A 16,594-nucleotide genomic window follows, 5' to 3' on the forward strand; every position below is an offset into this window, starting at 1 on the left:
AATAAGCACATAAAAAGAAAGTACCGTCTTTGCATAACATGCACACCTCTCACAGTCATAAAGGGGGGCTTTGCATGCTTTCTTAAATTTTAAATGCCGCACTTTCCATGCACCTGAACTGCCGGTTGTTAGGCAACTTTGATTTCAAATGAATGAGCTACATCCACATTTTCCTCACTTTTACCTGCTAAAAATCTATGGTAGAAGCAGTTGCAAGCCAAAAGCAAATTCCCTCTCATTCTTGGGAACTTCTCACTCAACTTGCATGGAAAAGAAAAAAACGTTCCAAATGAGCATGTAACTGCAGATTCAGACTTTCTTACATATCATAAATACCTCGTAAAAATGTGCACAAACTGCACACACACACACACACACACACACACACACACACACACACACACACACACACACACACACACACACACACACACACAGTAAAATACCTTAGTATTACCAGTGTGGCAAGCCCAGCTTGTGTGGCTGTGAGTCACCGAGCGAGTGCTGTTTCTGAATTAGGCTCTGCTAGTTCATCGTGGCCGAGGTAATCCCCCGTTCGCTGGCTGCTGGGTGACACGCTGGACTATAAATACACTCAGCCTTCATTTGCAGAGAGAGACAGAAAGTGAGTGAGGGAGGAAGAGCAGGAGAGCGATAGGGCCTACTCCCGACTGCAGCGTCATCAACCGCTGTCTGAGTACAAGCATGAAGAAAGAAAAAAAAAAAAAAAAAGGGGGGGGGGGGGGGGCATGGGAAGAGGGGAGAGGAATCGGCTGCAGATGCTTGTGCCTTCACTTCCCCTTTTTCCCCACCCTCATGCGCGCATTTTGAGAGAAACATCAGTCCCCTGCAGCTTCAGTAGCACGCGACCACCAGGCAGCACAAACCGCCGTGGCTTGCCTCAATATTACTACAACCGTTTAGGGAAGTGTGTGCATGTTTTTTTTGTTGTTGTCACAGAGCGCCTATTTTCCCTCCAAAATAAATGGGCTGAGCACGCCGGCATGGGGGAAACTCGCAAAGTGCGAGCAGTGGTGAGCAGACGCCGGCGCAGACAGCTACTGTCATTAGCGCGGCGTTATTTACGGACATCTGGATCAGGGATTGGGCACTCTAGTCTTCAGTTACTCTCAACTACCCAAATGCCCCCAGTGCGTGTTGGTGTATGAGAGTGGACTGCCCCCTGCTGGACGAGGACGCTGAGATTACAAACACAGACAAAGTGAAAGTTTCTGCAGAGAAATGTTTGCTGGGGTTTAATGGAGTTGGCTGCCCAGCGCAGGCTGGTTTACTTTGTCAATAATCACGGGAGCGATTATGGAGGTCACTGAGCCAACTGTGAGCGGGATCACTGACAGCACTAACCATTTGTTCAACTTAAAGCCAGTACAGAGCATGCATGTCAACTGAGTCATGATGATGCAAAGTTGCTTAAAGAAGACTAATCTTTTCCTCACTTTCTAACATGCATATAGCGTATATAAAAAGGGTGGAGACACCTTAAAAAAATTGCCAAAATTTCAAGTATTGATATCAGCACACTTTTTCTCCTTTTGGCGCTGAAAAATGTCAGTAAGCACAGAAATCCTCATACAGTCATTTCATGCACTGCTTTGTTTACGAGTGGTGGACAGTCAGAAGAAAGCTGCCTTAAAAGCAGAGCAGCTAAAGCAGAGGAGATGTATCGATGCCCAGTATGAGACATAAAGATTATTTTGAACTGTGAGTCATGCAAAGCCACTCCTGTAGAATCCACTAATAAAAATATGGCATTGAGAATGAAAAGCGCCACATTGGCACTGTGCTCTGCTGAATGGAACCAACGCTAACTCGTCAAGGAAAAGTGTGACCCGAGTGTCTCTATCTTTTTTGGAAAATCCTGACATGAGCTGTTAAAGGGTCCTTTCCGCTGAAAAGGATGCCTCGGCTACATCGGACTTTGCGATGATAGCTTTTCACCACGCAGGCACATCATTGCCTTGAAAATGGAGATGGTGACCACTCGCACATTTTGTCTAAAACCAGTTATTTTGTAACACTATAAATAGTAGGATGAATCACTGGTATGGCTGTATATTCAGAACTAGGGCTGCCACGATTAGTCAACTAGTCACGATTACGTCGACTATCAAAATCGTCGTCGTTTGAAGATTTGTAAGATCCCAGAAGATGCAGGAATAAGTAGTAGGATTTAAGAGTTTAATAACGGACTGAAACAGAAGATGGCAGCACTGCATGTACAAGGATGCCAGCTGCCGTTAAACCCCGAAGAAGAAGAAACTGTGTCCCAGAATTCATAGCGCGGCCTTGCTCAGTTTCCAACAATGGCGGCAGCTAGTTAGTTTTAATGTTACTCTTATTATTCTTTCTGGGTCACAAAATAAACATTTAACATATTTTCAGACGAGAATGTAGCTGTGTAAACTTCAAACATCTGCTCAGTTTATCAAGACACCACATATTTTCAAAAGCGTTCCGACATTTCCGGAGACGTCTGTTACCCACTAGCTCGTTAGCTAGCCAGGGTTACAGGCTCACTAGAGCCGGTGAGAACACTGGACTCCCGGCAAATCGTTTTCAAACCCACCCCGTCTTTCGCTACTCAGGTTAAATATATATAAGTCACTTAGAGAACTTAAAGATGTTATTGTTTGGCTTTTTTCAGTATTTTATTTGTTCCTGAGTAAATCGGTTTGGCTGAGATTAAAGTTACAGTTTTTACACAGCTTAATAAACGTCAAGCAGACAACTGATTATCAGAAGTGTGAGATGCTCGAGAATATACTCAGGTGTCCTGTTATATTTTAGATAGCAAGGAGCAGACATCTGAGTTTACTAAACTCCACCGAAACAATCTGCAAACTTCATTAAAATTTAATAAACTATCATCTTGTCTTTATTTTTAGTTAGCACAGACCTTAAACACTTAAAGCTGTAAGCTAATGATAGTTATATAAGAGCAGATGCATGCTCGTGCAATAAGCTGTACCTTTTACATTCAATGGATGATGATCTGATTAGTCGACTAATCGCAAAAATAATCGGTGACTAGTCGACTATCGAAATAATCGTTTGTGGCAGCCCTATTCAGAACATGCTAAAGTGTGATCCATCCAAACTGTAGCTGTGATTGGTTTTGTGGGTTTCACTATTGCCCCGACAAGAAGAAATCAAAAAGTATTTATAATTTTTCCCCAAAACAATCACCCTAATTTCATTACTAAGGACATTTGTTTATATAATAAATGTAAAAGCTGCAATATTACACTGAGGGATTTTCTAGGCTGTTAACTGTCTGGCTGATAAAATTGGAGGGAAAACAAAAATCTGCCTAAGTGGTTAGTCTGAATGTGAGAAAACAGTTCAAACTGAGCACAGTCTAATGGATGAGGTTAGAGACAGTCTGTGCAAATATTGTGTGTGCATTTAAGAGTAATTTGAAACAGTTAATTACATTCTTCAGTAAACCAGTCGTATTTTAAATGCAGTTCATACATGTGGCACTTTAGGCTGTGCATAACACAATGACACGTGTTTACTATGTGTGGCCAACGCAATCAGAACGACAAGAGTCATTTAAAATAAATAAACCTTCCCAAAAGCAGACACATTTTCTCGTTTGGCTCCGAAGTTATCTGCTTTCATTTCTTCATCACATCCCATCTGCCTTCACAGGTCCCGAATGCAGCAACGAGACCCTTTTAGACACTTAAGGGGGATCCACACAGCTGATCCACACAGCTTGATGGGTCAGTTAGCGACCAGCGAGTGGGCTGGTCGCTAACTGACCCATCAAGTTCTGGTTGACAAGGTAACCCTACTAATATGTCAATCATTATTTTCCTTCACTCTTATTGGTAGATGCTTTGATCACTTGTGTCAAAGCTGTGGAAAGCTTAATCTGGGAGGCACGACTGCAGAATAATGACTTTGGTCAGACAGGTATCTGTAGGTGACACTTTGGAATCATCGGTTAACTCAAGCTGTACACTGACTCATACTTCTAGGGGCCGACAAGCAACATGCAGCTTACCTGTATGGTCGACTAGTGGCCCACATTCCTAAAACACAACATGCTAAAAAAATTATTGAAGTCAGTGCTACTTCAGCTTACTGGGAGCGTGCTCAGCTTTAGGTTGCCAACTGGCTCTGGCTCTCTTGTAATTTGCCTCCCCCACCCCTCCTCACTCAGACCATCAGTCTATAGATCTTCTCTGCACAAGGTGCTTTGACTGCTCACGACTTTGAAGCCACATCTATTAATGATGGCTCAGTTCACTTCAGTAAGATGTGACGGTTAACCTGCATGCCACCTTCCCTCAATTTGAATGCAGCCATCAGTGATATGCCTGTGCTTCCCCAGGTCAAAGTCTCCCGTGAGAAGGCCTATGAAAACAATAACACTTGTATGGGCTTATAAAGTGTTTCTCACTAGTGCTTGCTTTAATTGTCTATATAGCATGTACATAATCTTATCATGGGTGTCTTCCAGCACTAGAACATTAGAGATTTACTCTTTAGAGAGTTTACTCTTTTAAGAGACGGGTTGCTATTAACTTGGGATTGACTAAAATACAGAGAATAAACTCCAGTTAAAAGCAAACCGCAAGCTAAGTCATGCAGTTCTGCTAAAGAGCTTAAGAAAATGGTAAAGTCTGGTTGTGGCTCTGCCAAATACATCTGCCTGTTAGCAAGGAAACTGAGAGAAGGAGATTAGGCTATCAGTGGTGGCCAACACTGCTGGAGGGCAGGTCAAATTACAGACAGACCCAAAAAAAAAAAAAAAAAAAAAAAAAAGTCCCAAGAGCCTTCAGATGTTATCTGTGATAGAAGGTTTGCTCTTGTATTGTGCAACATCTTCTACTAATGCATATAAAACCACAGGAGGCGGCACTGGTCCACATGCCTCTCTCGATAACTCATCTTCATTTAGGCGACCCTGAGCAGCAGCTAGGATGGAGCAGGAGGAATACAAAGAGAGCTAATGCAAGCCAAATCAAACGCCACTTCATCCAGATGTTTCAGGAGAACTTACAGGAGGCTGTGCAGCATGGCACAGGAAGCAGAGTGGCACCAAACAGCCATCACGGTGCATGGCATAATCTGATAAAAAGGTGTGAAAATTAACACCTGCTAGAAAAATATGTGTGCAGTCCAAAAGCTGGGCAATAGTTCAATGTTGTGTTTTCATTGGTTTGTTGCCTTCTAGAAACAGGAATATCACGTGTGTAAAGCTGAAGACCTGATGTTTAACGAACTGCACAGATATGTGTCGTTAGCGGTGATTCCACACTTTATCTGGAAGATCCGTGTAGAATGTGTAACAGCTGATTTATTGGACATTTATCAACTCGTTTGTTTTTACCATTAACCATTACTCTAAGACCAGAATCAGCCCTTAACTGCTTCCCCAAAGAGGATTTCTCCCTATACCGGACATACTCCAGCTCCACCAGCTCTGAAAAGCCATTCTAACCAGAACCTGCAGCAGGTGGAGAACTGGTTCATGTGTCATGCTCACCAAAGCTACAATAGCAGAGGAAGAGTCCATACATAGCTACAAATAAAAGCAAACAAACAAACAAAAACAAAAAACAGGTGTGACTTCATATTTAATTTGAGAATGCATGCATGTCTCCTGTTGCAGTGCACATGCACTCAAATGCAACCTACCATAAATAACACATCAATCTAAACCGACTGCCACCATAGACAGTACAAAAGATTGCTTTTCAGACCCAGAAGCTACATCAAAGTCAAGGTACAAGTGCCTTAGACATACATCCTTTCAGTGCACACCAGGGGGTGATCCCCGGGGTGGCGGGGGGGGGGGGGGGGGGGACGACTAACCAGAACATAAAGTCCATGTTGTGAATTTTGCTCATTTTAAGAGTCAGAAAACGTGTGACCGACAACCCATTAACCAATGAGTTTTAGTCATATCCATTCCTACTCGTCACATCTAGTTTGAAAACACCAACAGGGCAGCGGTGAAAGTATCCCAAACCAAAAGCAATGTTTATATTTCATTCTTCGACTGCAATGTAGATCTATTAACAGATGTTATCCCTGAAAGTTGCAGTTACTTCAAAAGGTTTCTGTCTCTTTGGGCAAAGCATGGTTCACTATGCAGACAGAGTGACAGGACACAAGATCTCCAAGGTTGATACGATTCTATTCATTTGACACTTTCTCCTAAGAACATAGATTCAAATAAGCATAAATTTGCATTAATCATAATCCACTAGCAGTGATGTCATGCTCACATGAGTGTACCACCTTCTAATTGTAAGGGTCTAAAAGAAGGGTCACAAGGCAGAAACAGTTGAGAAATGCACAGCTAACAGAAGAGGACTTGATGTGAAACATCCTACTATTGAGTGAAATGAATAAACCCATGAGCGGGATTGCACCTGCTTCTCCGTGTTGCTGTTAGCTTTTAAAGAGCGGTCTGCACAAGAAGCACCCTGCTGAACTCTGGAGACAGATCGCTTAGTGTTGGCTGATTCAGCATCAAGCAGTATACACAAAGACCTGTTTCTGTTTGTCTAACCACAGTATTGAAGAAAAAAAAAAAAAAAAAAAAAAGCAAACTCATAAGCATAGCATGAGTCAAAAGGTGAATCCAATTTGAAACACTCATGAATGAACATGTCAACAGATCACTGTCACGTGTGCTCATCAAATCAGACTTATGATTTCAACATAAATGCATTTTGAAAGAAGGCATTTGGATAAGTAAATATAACACAAGGGGCTTTCTGAAAACTCTCCCCGTTTAACAGTTTAAATGTGTTACTGAAAGCCAGAATAAGCCATAAGTACAAAATAAAACAACTGATAAATTGTCCATTTGAGCTTTTGCAGAAGCTGGAGTGAATGTTCCTTGATGTCAGGCTCAAGGGCCCTATTTCCTCCCAATGGGGTTGCAGCAGCGAGGGCAAACAAAGGTTAAAGCGGGGTATCCGTCACCTGACTTGGTTTCTAGGTACAGCACGCCTCAGTTTGGGAACAAAAAGTAGTCGAAGACTAAAGCTATTTCAAAACACTCTTCATTCACTCTCAAATTACAGAGTTTGCCCGAACAAACTGCATGATGGTGTATTAGTGGGAACAACAACAAAAAAAAAAAAAAAAAAAAAACAAGGTTGTGAAGGTTCAAAGTTTGCTCCAAACCACTTCCAAATAATATGAAACTACTAATGGAAGAGAAAACCGTGGGAGATGTGAAATTGTGTTGACTGAGAATCACTTGAATCGTTGCAGCCATGGGAAAAAGTGGAAGCAGTGTTGAGTAACTGGAGGCCAATCCAGCAAAATTCAGGATAGAGTACATATAGATATGTCAAATTATAGAAGGGGGAAAAAGGTAGCAGGCTGACAGGAACAGATTTGGAGGGGAAACGTATAAACTGGCTGCAGTGATGTAGCAGACTGTCCTATTATCTCCCCAAACTCCTTAAATCCCTTTAAATTTTCACACTTTTTCATGTTGTGTACAAGTCCTGGCCATATTCAATATATTATTTAACACTCTCCTTCACCGCCCACCCTTGGACAACATCCTTCTGTATGTCTGACTGACTGATCAGGGATTTTCTTAATGTCGCACCTCTTATTTACATATGTATCTCGTGCCCCGACACTGCCAGTAAACAAGCCCAAAAACAGAGCTGCGTCTTGACTGCGCCCTCAGAGTGTCAGAGTGATCTGAAGCTGGTGCTTTGATCCAGACGCGAATCCGTCCACCCCTGAAGTTGAAATGAAATCAGTACCATTGGTGAAGATTGATGTCAAAGCAGCGCTCACAACACGTTGAAAACGAGCTGGAAAAATGTTTCTGGCACGCGTCGCTCACTTATTACAGTGACATTCAGATATCAAATAGATGGCAGTGGGAGCTGGCACTGAACTTCAGCGCTGCTTATTACTCTGCGCTGAGTGGGAAGCGCTGACCAGAGAGGGGGGGCACATCGTGATCGTCCCATTCATTCAGAGAAAAGAAGTCAGGGCAACAGGCGGTGGGATCCTGGTGAAGGTTTTCAGAGCTGTACTTTTCTACCTGGGAACTCTTGGAAAATAATTCAGAGAGTGGATAAAATAAATAAGGAATGAACACTTTAAGATGGGCCTGTTTAAGATAGCAGACTAAAAAAATAAAAATAAAAAAAATAAACTGCACCCAACCTGACAATACCCTTAATCATCACTTATAAAACACAAACTGTTGCCTGTGTGTTCACAATAGTTAAAGGAGCAAACATTGCTCACAAACTGCCAGGCTGTCAGTGGTTACAGCTGGTCATTTAACTGGATAATCAAGGTTAACTGATATTAGCAAACATCCACCCAGCTCAAGTGTCCTTGAGAGAGAGAGACACTGAATCAGACACTGAATCTGAACCCTGTGTACCTGCCTATGACCTCTGAACCCCCCGCGAGACAGCAAAAGAGAAATTTCCTCCACAGCATTTACAACATTCACCCACTTTTTGCCAGGCAAAAGTAAAGGGGGGGGGGGGGGGGGGACGGGACAGCATGCAGGGAAGAGAGAATAGTCTCTTCATTATCAGCGGCAGTTGAAGCAAGACAAGCCCTCGCTGCTCGCTGCCTCTGACATCCACTACACCGAGCCGCCTCAGATAAACTTTAGAAAGCAGCTCCGAAGGCTCTCGTGACACAAGAGCGCAGCAGCTGTAAGCGAGGCCTCCTTTCCTCTATGTCTCATCTTCCTTCCCAATATTATAGGCAATAATTACAGTGACTAAGCTCAGCAAGACAGGTGAAAGAGTCTCAGATGGCCGTAACGTTTATTTATATCATTTTCTGACTCAAGTTTGCATCTGGTATTTATGAATGTGGTGTTGACATAAAATAACAGCTGCATTTATTGCTCAAATTGTCCACGCAAAGCAAACTTAAAGAAATCCAAAGAAATACTAAACCTGTTAGACACAGGCAAAAAAAGAAAAGAAAAAAGGGTCTTATGTCTGTTAAGTTTTACTTAGGCTGTGAGGATATCTGCATAAATCCCAGCACAGAAAACCAAACAACTTTGCACTGCAGCTACTCGCACTGTAGTAGGAGGAGGACTAGAGACGACCAACTGCTGTCTTGTCAGAGGTCAGGGCTTCCTAGTGGACCATTGCACCAAATCACATGATCATTTGCTTGAGAAAAGCTGTCTTGTAACGCATTCTGCCATTAACACTGATATGTAGCAGGTTAATACTTTGTAACCAAGGAGGTATTAAGACTTTGACCAATTCTAACTGCATCCATAACTGTGGGTAATCTGTGAACTAGCAGCAGTTAACTTGTTGACATAGAAACTTGCAAAACATCCACGAGCGGATTACAAGTGTTTCACTGCAGGTGTGATCCCTCGTAGGCAGGTGCTGGTGAGGGGAACAATCGTTGCATGCATGAGGAAAGGAGTACAGCGAAAGAGGCCAGCACCAAAACCACAAATGCCAGCTGTTGGAGAAGGCAGACTCTCATCATGACAGATAACTTGGGTTAAGAGTTTTGGAGGGGGGCTGTGTGAAATGCACATCAGAGCCCACATATCTGCTCAGTGGTGCATCAAAACCAAATGTCCTCTCCTGGCTACAACATTTTCACCAGTTTGACATACAAAAATCCTGCTTTAAACCGTGCTCCAAAAAACAAAACAAAACAAAAAAAAAAAAAACACAACGCTACGATCCACACTTGACAGCCCTCACATTTAAGACTGGTGTTCTTATCTAGCCCTGCCACAGCAAAAGTACACAATAGAAACTTAAGCTGCCTGACACAATGTTGTCCTAGTGCAGCTTCCCAGCAGAGAGGCGCAGAGAGGGCTGGATCCTGCATGCTGACTCCATCTCTACATTTGTAAACACTTCCCACATGCTACCTGAGAGGACAAGAGCTGCATGCTCCGTGCCACTTACCGAAGGTAGTACTGTTTTAAAGCGAATGCAGCGTTGGAACAACTCCTCGGAAAGTTAAACTCCTCTCCAAGTTCAATCCATTGGTTTTTGTCAGATACCTGAAAAGAAGAAATGAGTTCGTTAAGAGATGAAAAACACCGGCGAACCACAAACAAAAAAAGAGCGGTTACACCGACAGCAAGCCATCTGGTCTGCCACAGGTTCCCCCCGCAAAAAAAATGAGGCAACACTAGAATCATTAATCAATAACTTTTGGAAACTGCTCTAAAATATTTTAGGAGGAGGGAAAAACACCAGAGTGTTTAGTATAAAATTATTATTTTTATAAGTTTAGCCTCACATGTGTTTATTAGCCGTGCTTATTTACAATTGAGTACAATAGGTACAACTGCCTGACTCCCTTTAGGTCATTATCGTTACTGTTCAGGCTAGTTAGCACTGTAGCTAACGAGCTAACTTGACTTTCCTCATTTTTGGCGTTAAAACCTAGCGGGGCTAAACTCCAGCAAACTGCCCCCGGCGGTAAACAAATGCTTTAGCTTGAGGCGACCCGTTTGAATTAGGAGTGGGCTTTTGGTAGCGTTTACTGTATGCACTGCATGGGCCTGTGAGGCCTACATTTTGTCATCAGCCATGAAGCCGAAGAAAGATGGCTATGGCGAGAAAGAAAATTCAGGCTTCCCCCCCCCCCCTCCCGGGTGAAAACTACCGGTAAAACCCCGGGCGAGACGCCGCGACCTAAGCGGTGTTTTCCTAGGCCGGGCTCCGAGCCGATAATCGATGTTAAACGTGCCCGCTAATTTTGAGTCGCTCCAACTGCACTCTGACTCGGAGCGGTTGTACACTCAATTCAAACCACACACAACAACACAAGCCACCACATTACATAGAGATACATGGCAAACTAGCACAAGGCCAACACCGACCCACTAACGCTGTTCTGGAAGCTTACACTTGTCCCGTGTTACCCATGCGGAGTTGTGGAGTGGTCCACCGGGAAGTCCACGGAAGGCAGAGTGTGGAGAAAATAACACTTTTAGTTCGCACTCACCTTAGCAAAGCCACCTAAAGAGACGACTCTGATATAGAGAGCATTCAGATCCAGCTCTTTCCCACCCACGATAGGAATCTTCTTGAACGGCGATCTGTTGGAAAAACACAAGAAATAAATCCACATTTGTTTAAATAACACTTCTGGCAAACTCGCCGCTGCATGCAATGGTGATTTAAAGTTATATTTCTTGGAAATAAAGACGCCCCAATCTCACCCTCTGCTTTGGTGAAATTGCCGCAGCTCGTCCAGGAAAGCCTGTCCTTTCCTTCGCTGATCTAGTAGATTTTTCCCCGTCGAATTTGCCATTGTTTTTGCATGCAAAAACGGTTATACCCCACTTCAGTCGCTTCTTAAGACACCAAGGATCCCATACTCCGCCGGCGCTCAGTCATTCGCCAAGCTGAGTGTTTAAAAAAGTTAAAGAAATAGCTGATAGCAAGAAGAGCGGCAGCTCGCTAATAAAGACTGATGCACACAGAAAGCAAGCCCGATTCAAGCCCGTACTAAGTTCCAGCGAACAGTCGCAAATACGACCGATTTACCGGCAGGTTAGAAACGCCATGGCAGAAGGTGTTGAATTAATGCTTTTGGTCGCGGTTGTATTCGTTTGGAGTGGTTTGACAGTGTGTTACGGACGCAGCTCCGAGGCTATCGCACACACTGTAGAGCGGCAGAGGGATCCAGTTCTCAGACAAAAAGATGTGAAGGCCGCGGAGGCCGGCCTACCATGCGTGCAGCGACCTCTATGCCCGAAAGAGGAACTGCACCGTCCAGAACCGAGCGACCGCTGGAACAATAGAGACTGTTTTCTTTTTTAGGGACCGTCTGCCCTCTTCCCTCCGTGTGGAAAACGGGTCAGGAGGTACTTGGAAATGTCCCGTGGGGGAGGGGATAACACTAATTAATTGAGCACCCTTATTTTACCAATAAAATACGAGAACATATTAATCGCTGAATATTTTTATAAAAGGAAAAAAAATGCAGTAAAATTATTTCAAAATAGCCTTTACAGAAACTCTTTATAAACTGACAAGATATTTTTATTATGCTTTTCTACAGTAGAATAAGAAGTAAAGATACACTGTTCATCTCCTTCAGAAATGAATGAATATAGCGATCAAAATATCAGTAAATTAATAATAGTCTTTATATATATATATATATATATATTTTTTTTAAATCCTGTAAACAATTTCCCTTTTAATGGTGATATTACCTAAATGTTTACATTGCACAGTATCCTGGTGCAGAGATCAGGGAAATCTTATGTGTTCACAGTGACTGTGTAGCATTTATGGTGGTGCAAAATTTCCCTGCACACTGTAATTGCTAACTTTAAAGTTAAGGTTTTGGGTAGTTTGCATATGTTCAATACAGTCTTCAAGTGTGTTTTTTTCCTGCCATGCTGCTTTCTTTTTTCTGGTAAGCTGCCACTATCCCTTGCTGACCACTTCAAAACGACGTTATCTCACGGGATGGTTGGAAATTACTCCTGATCCCTTTTTCCTACAACTGCCAAGCGGATATCTTCTTGATGGGGTTACATTCAACCATTACACGTACCCCTTTGCTCAATGAAAAACCTGTCACAAAATGGCGGAGACGTACGTTAGCAGACCCCATTTTGAGGAATTGACACTAGACAGTGGAAAAGTGCATGTCCCTGCGCGTGGTTTTCGAAATTGGGCTCTTTTTTGCAAACAATGTGCGGCGCAGCGGAGCTCACCTCGCGCCTGTTTGGACTCCCCACCCGTCAACCGAATTCTGGGCTAACGTGTCGGTTAGGCGCTAGCCCGTTAGCTTTAGCGAGCGTTAGCAAAATTCGTCACTAATCTTTTCTGAGGGAATCGCGCAAAGCCAGCTACTCTGTCATATTTTACGCCGACGTGAAATCTAGTTCTACTCTTTTTCACTGCCACTCGATAATAAGCGCTTTTTCTGGAAAGAAATTGTTGCCTCCGTGAACTCTTTGGACGGTAGCGGTGCCTGCTTCCTACTTTAGCCTGTCAGATTCCAATCCCCTGTAATCACTGCTAACAAAGTTACCTCTCCGTATGCCAGCTGCTTACATAGAAGCTCACAAGCAGGCAACAAGGATGCATATTTTCCCTACATTCATCAACCGCTAAAACCCTTTTATTACTCTCAAGAGATTTGGCTAACAATCTCTAGCCTTAACAGAAGGCTAACACTGTTAAGGGCGTGCTAAGTTTTGTAGCTACAGGCTAGCCGTGGTGCGTGCGTGCGATCACAGAGCAGTTGTAGCTAAGCCAAACAGCATTTAAAACTTAATTTTAACAGTCGAAAATTGTCAGTAAATTGTTTTTTATTATATTTGGATTTTTGGGGTTAATGCTACCACCACCGACCGGTTTTGCCGAGATAGCAAATGTAAATGCAGAGCGAAATGGTCGTTTATTACGCGTTGTCAGTAAAATGGACCTCTGCTAACATTTAGGGCAGAAACGTTCGTAAATGCTGTGACAGTTTACTGTCAAACACCAAAATGTTTATTCTGTGCATTTGAGTGTCATAAGTAAACGAAAACCAGCGGAATTGATTAACAACTAATAAAGAGTGGAATTGTTGGATACTGCGTTCAAATTTTAGAACTATTCTTTTAGAATAGTTAAGATTTTAACAGAGCCTGCGTTAGTGGCTTTATTCTTATAGTGAAGTACTTTTGAGGAATTTTTTTGGACTAAACAAGTGAATAAATACTACTTCTAAAGATTAGCTGTTTGTTCTAATAAATCCTTAGCCTGTTGTATGATAAATCACAGGAACCTTGAAATGCTTGCATGGTTCAAGAAAGTCAATCACCTTATACTTGTTTATAAGTAGAAAAGTTTTATCAGCTAATCTCCAGCTCATTTCCTTCCTCCCACAATCATAAATGTACCAACTAAGGTGAAAGAAAAATACTACAAATCACATTCACCATTATTAATTCATATCCCTAAAGCGCACATTGGGGAACAACATAGCTCTGTCTTTCCTCCATTCATTATAATACATTAATGAAGCGATGAATAGTGTGCTGTGGCTGCATTTGAAAGCTCCACAATCAGTTATGCCATCACTACAGAGGTCCTCATGTGATGTGACAGTCAGGCCTCTCATGACATATGGCGCAAATGGGGGCAGTTAGCCCAAGCTGCCTGCAAGCACGCAGACAAAAGATCCCAGTGGGATGCTAACCGCATGTAACGTCCTTACACTTCCCTCCACCCTGTGGCCTCTGCCGGAGCTCTTATCGCACAGGAGTCATAGTGTTGAGAAGTCGTTTGGTGGAAAAGGGCTCCATCTTCTGGTAGACAGGCATTGTGTGGAGGGGTAGTGAAGAGTCCCCTCATTGCCTTAGGAACATAATGAGGGATCAGTTGAGAGATTTTAAACTGGATACAGTGCTACAGTTGGAGCAGGATGCATGCTGGGAGATTAAGGGAGGGAGCTGCATGGGGTGGAGACTGATCCTAATGCAGATGGAAATAGTGTAATTTAAAAAGTTGGTTGTAGAATGAAAATAAGTACTTTAATTTTGGTTATTGATCAGGTTGCGTATTTGTGTTAGTATGTGAATCAGTGAGACAACAGGCCTGTCTCTTTACTGTGAACATGACTTCAAAAATCCCTCCAAGATGGAAATAAAAGGACGTTATGGAGGACGTTGGAGTCGGATGATTCTCTGCGACACAGATACATTGTATCATAGTTGGTGATAATATGTAACATTAAAGTGTTTCCATATCTGTTTCATGGCAGCAGACCTGAGTCAGTGACCCCACTGTCTGTCAAGTAAGTGGTGCAGGAGGCGGTCAGGATTAGTCATGGCAATTTTATTTATATAGCACATTTCATTACGTGCCAGCTCAGTGTGCTTAACGTAAAAGATAAAAGCCTATATAGATCTAATATACCTTAAAGCAATAAAAACAACAATAAAACCTTGCCAAGAACCTTGGGAAGAGTTGAAAGATGTGCCGCTGATGACCTGAGAGGTTTGATTGGGTTATAGACAGCAAGTCAGAGATCTACTGTGGTGCAAACCACTGAGAGGTTTATGAAGTAACACAGGGATTTTTAAAGGAAATTCTGTATTCATGAAGTGATGTTGATGTGTTTAAAGTTCTGTACATTCTGAACAAGCTGGTGTCGTTCTACTGATGGATGTATATGACGAATGACTGTTCAGGGACCTCTCATGATTCAAAAAGCATTTCAGAGTTGCTCTGTTGGAGTCACCGTCTCTGATGATGCTCCGCCAGCAGATGGAGAAACTGAAAAACTGAAGCTCAGTAAAGAGAAAAAAACTTGGACTAGAACAATAAGCGAAACTCTCCTCCCCAAGCTGCCAAGGAGGAAAGATGTTATTCACATGATTCTTCTCTACGGATACAATAGTTTGGTATTTTACTTTGGTAAAATAATGCATAAAATTCAATGTTTTCATGCTGTTAATTTTTTGGGTGATGCAGTATCAAATTGTATTTTTTTAAGATGTACTAATTAGTTGATATTATCTTTATATATATTTATTATAAAAAATATAATAATGTGAATAAAACTTATTTTAAAAAGGTTCTGACATATTTGTGTCACAGCTAAGGGAGGGTCAGTGCCACCCCAAGGCCCCCTTTAGACAACCTGCTCTGCATCACCCACACTTCACCATTGCTGTAGAGTGATCCAAATGTAATAAAATCACAATGTTGTCGATACTTAATGATTTTCGCATTACAAGGATCATTCCAACTTACAAAACAGAGCTTTCATCAAATCATATTACAAATTATAAATCATAATTCAAATGAATTAAAAACCGGGATTTGGACCCAGCCGTCCAAAAACATGGCCCTTCTTTTTTTAATCATTTTGCTGTTGTCTAACTTGTGCCCTTTGGGTCACTGCCTCTCTTTGCAAGATAACATGGTGGTTCAGTGGTTGCACTGCTGGTTTTACAGGAAAGTGTCCCAGGTCATGGTCTGCACTTGTTAGGTTGAGTTAGGCAGGCATAGTTCCTCCTGTGGGCGGAGCCTCGTCTTCCCGCTCTTAGGCCACCACACCTGTTGCTCACCTGCCGCCTCATTTAACTGAATTTTTGAACCAGCCTCTGCCTGGATAGTCTGTGTGGTAATTGGACTCCTCGAGTGTTCCTGACATTAATGTCTTTGTTTCCTTGCAATCCAGAGCTCTCTGTGTGGCCGAGGAGCGGCCTTCTCGCTGGATCTACTCTCTTGCTGAACCCAAGCTGGTTCATTCCGTCTGAAATCTCCCATTAGTTCACTCCCTGCCTTCATCCACCTACCTGCCCACCCTCCTGTCTCCTCCACTACCACCCTCAAGCAAACTAGTGCCGCTTACAGGAGTCTAAGCTTATTTTAGATGGCTAACAATCTAAAATAAGCTGTTCCTTACACATCTAATCTTTAAAAGGATCGGAAATTGTCACAACAGGTTACGATGGGGGAGATCTTAAAGGCGGGGTAGAATTGCTATGACTGCTTTTAATGTTGCTCTTTTAGTGATATGTTATTGCACATGACGCACATGTTAGTGTTCACTTATTTGTACTGAATATCAGTTGTGTTTTCTTATTATT

At 42.6% G+C, this 16,594-nt stretch overlaps 1 protein-coding gene across 4 annotated transcripts in view; it reads right to left on the reverse strand.

Annotated features, from left to right (window-relative positions):
• The window catches only part of arid2 (AT rich interactive domain 2 (ARID, RFX-like)), a 41,137-nt gene extending 26,474 nt beyond the window's left edge, over window positions 1-14,663 (reverse strand). The window contains exons 1-4 of one of the 4 annotated variants that reach the window (XM_040013553.1): window positions 14,212-14,663; window positions 11,207-11,392; window positions 10,990-11,083; window positions 9,939-10,036 (exon numbers count right to left, since the gene is read on the reverse strand). In XM_040013553.1, coding sequence (XP_039869487.1) covers window positions 9,939-10,036; window positions 10,990-11,083; window positions 11,207-11,298 — 284 coding nt within the window. In that variant the 5' untranslated portion in view covers window positions 11,299-11,392; window positions 14,212-14,663. The other 3 variants (XM_040013554.1, XM_040013551.1, XM_040013552.1) reach the window with 3 other exon arrangements.
• Window positions 14,664-16,594: the final 1,931 nt, after the last annotated feature.

The sequence above is a fragment of the Simochromis diagramma genome, unplaced genomic scaffold, assembly GCF_900408965.1.
Source record: "Simochromis diagramma unplaced genomic scaffold, fSimDia1.1 OVJJ01000649.1, whole genome shotgun sequence".
In the NCBI taxonomy this organism is placed as follows: domain Eukaryota; kingdom Metazoa; phylum Chordata; class Actinopteri; order Cichliformes; family Cichlidae; genus Simochromis; species Simochromis diagramma.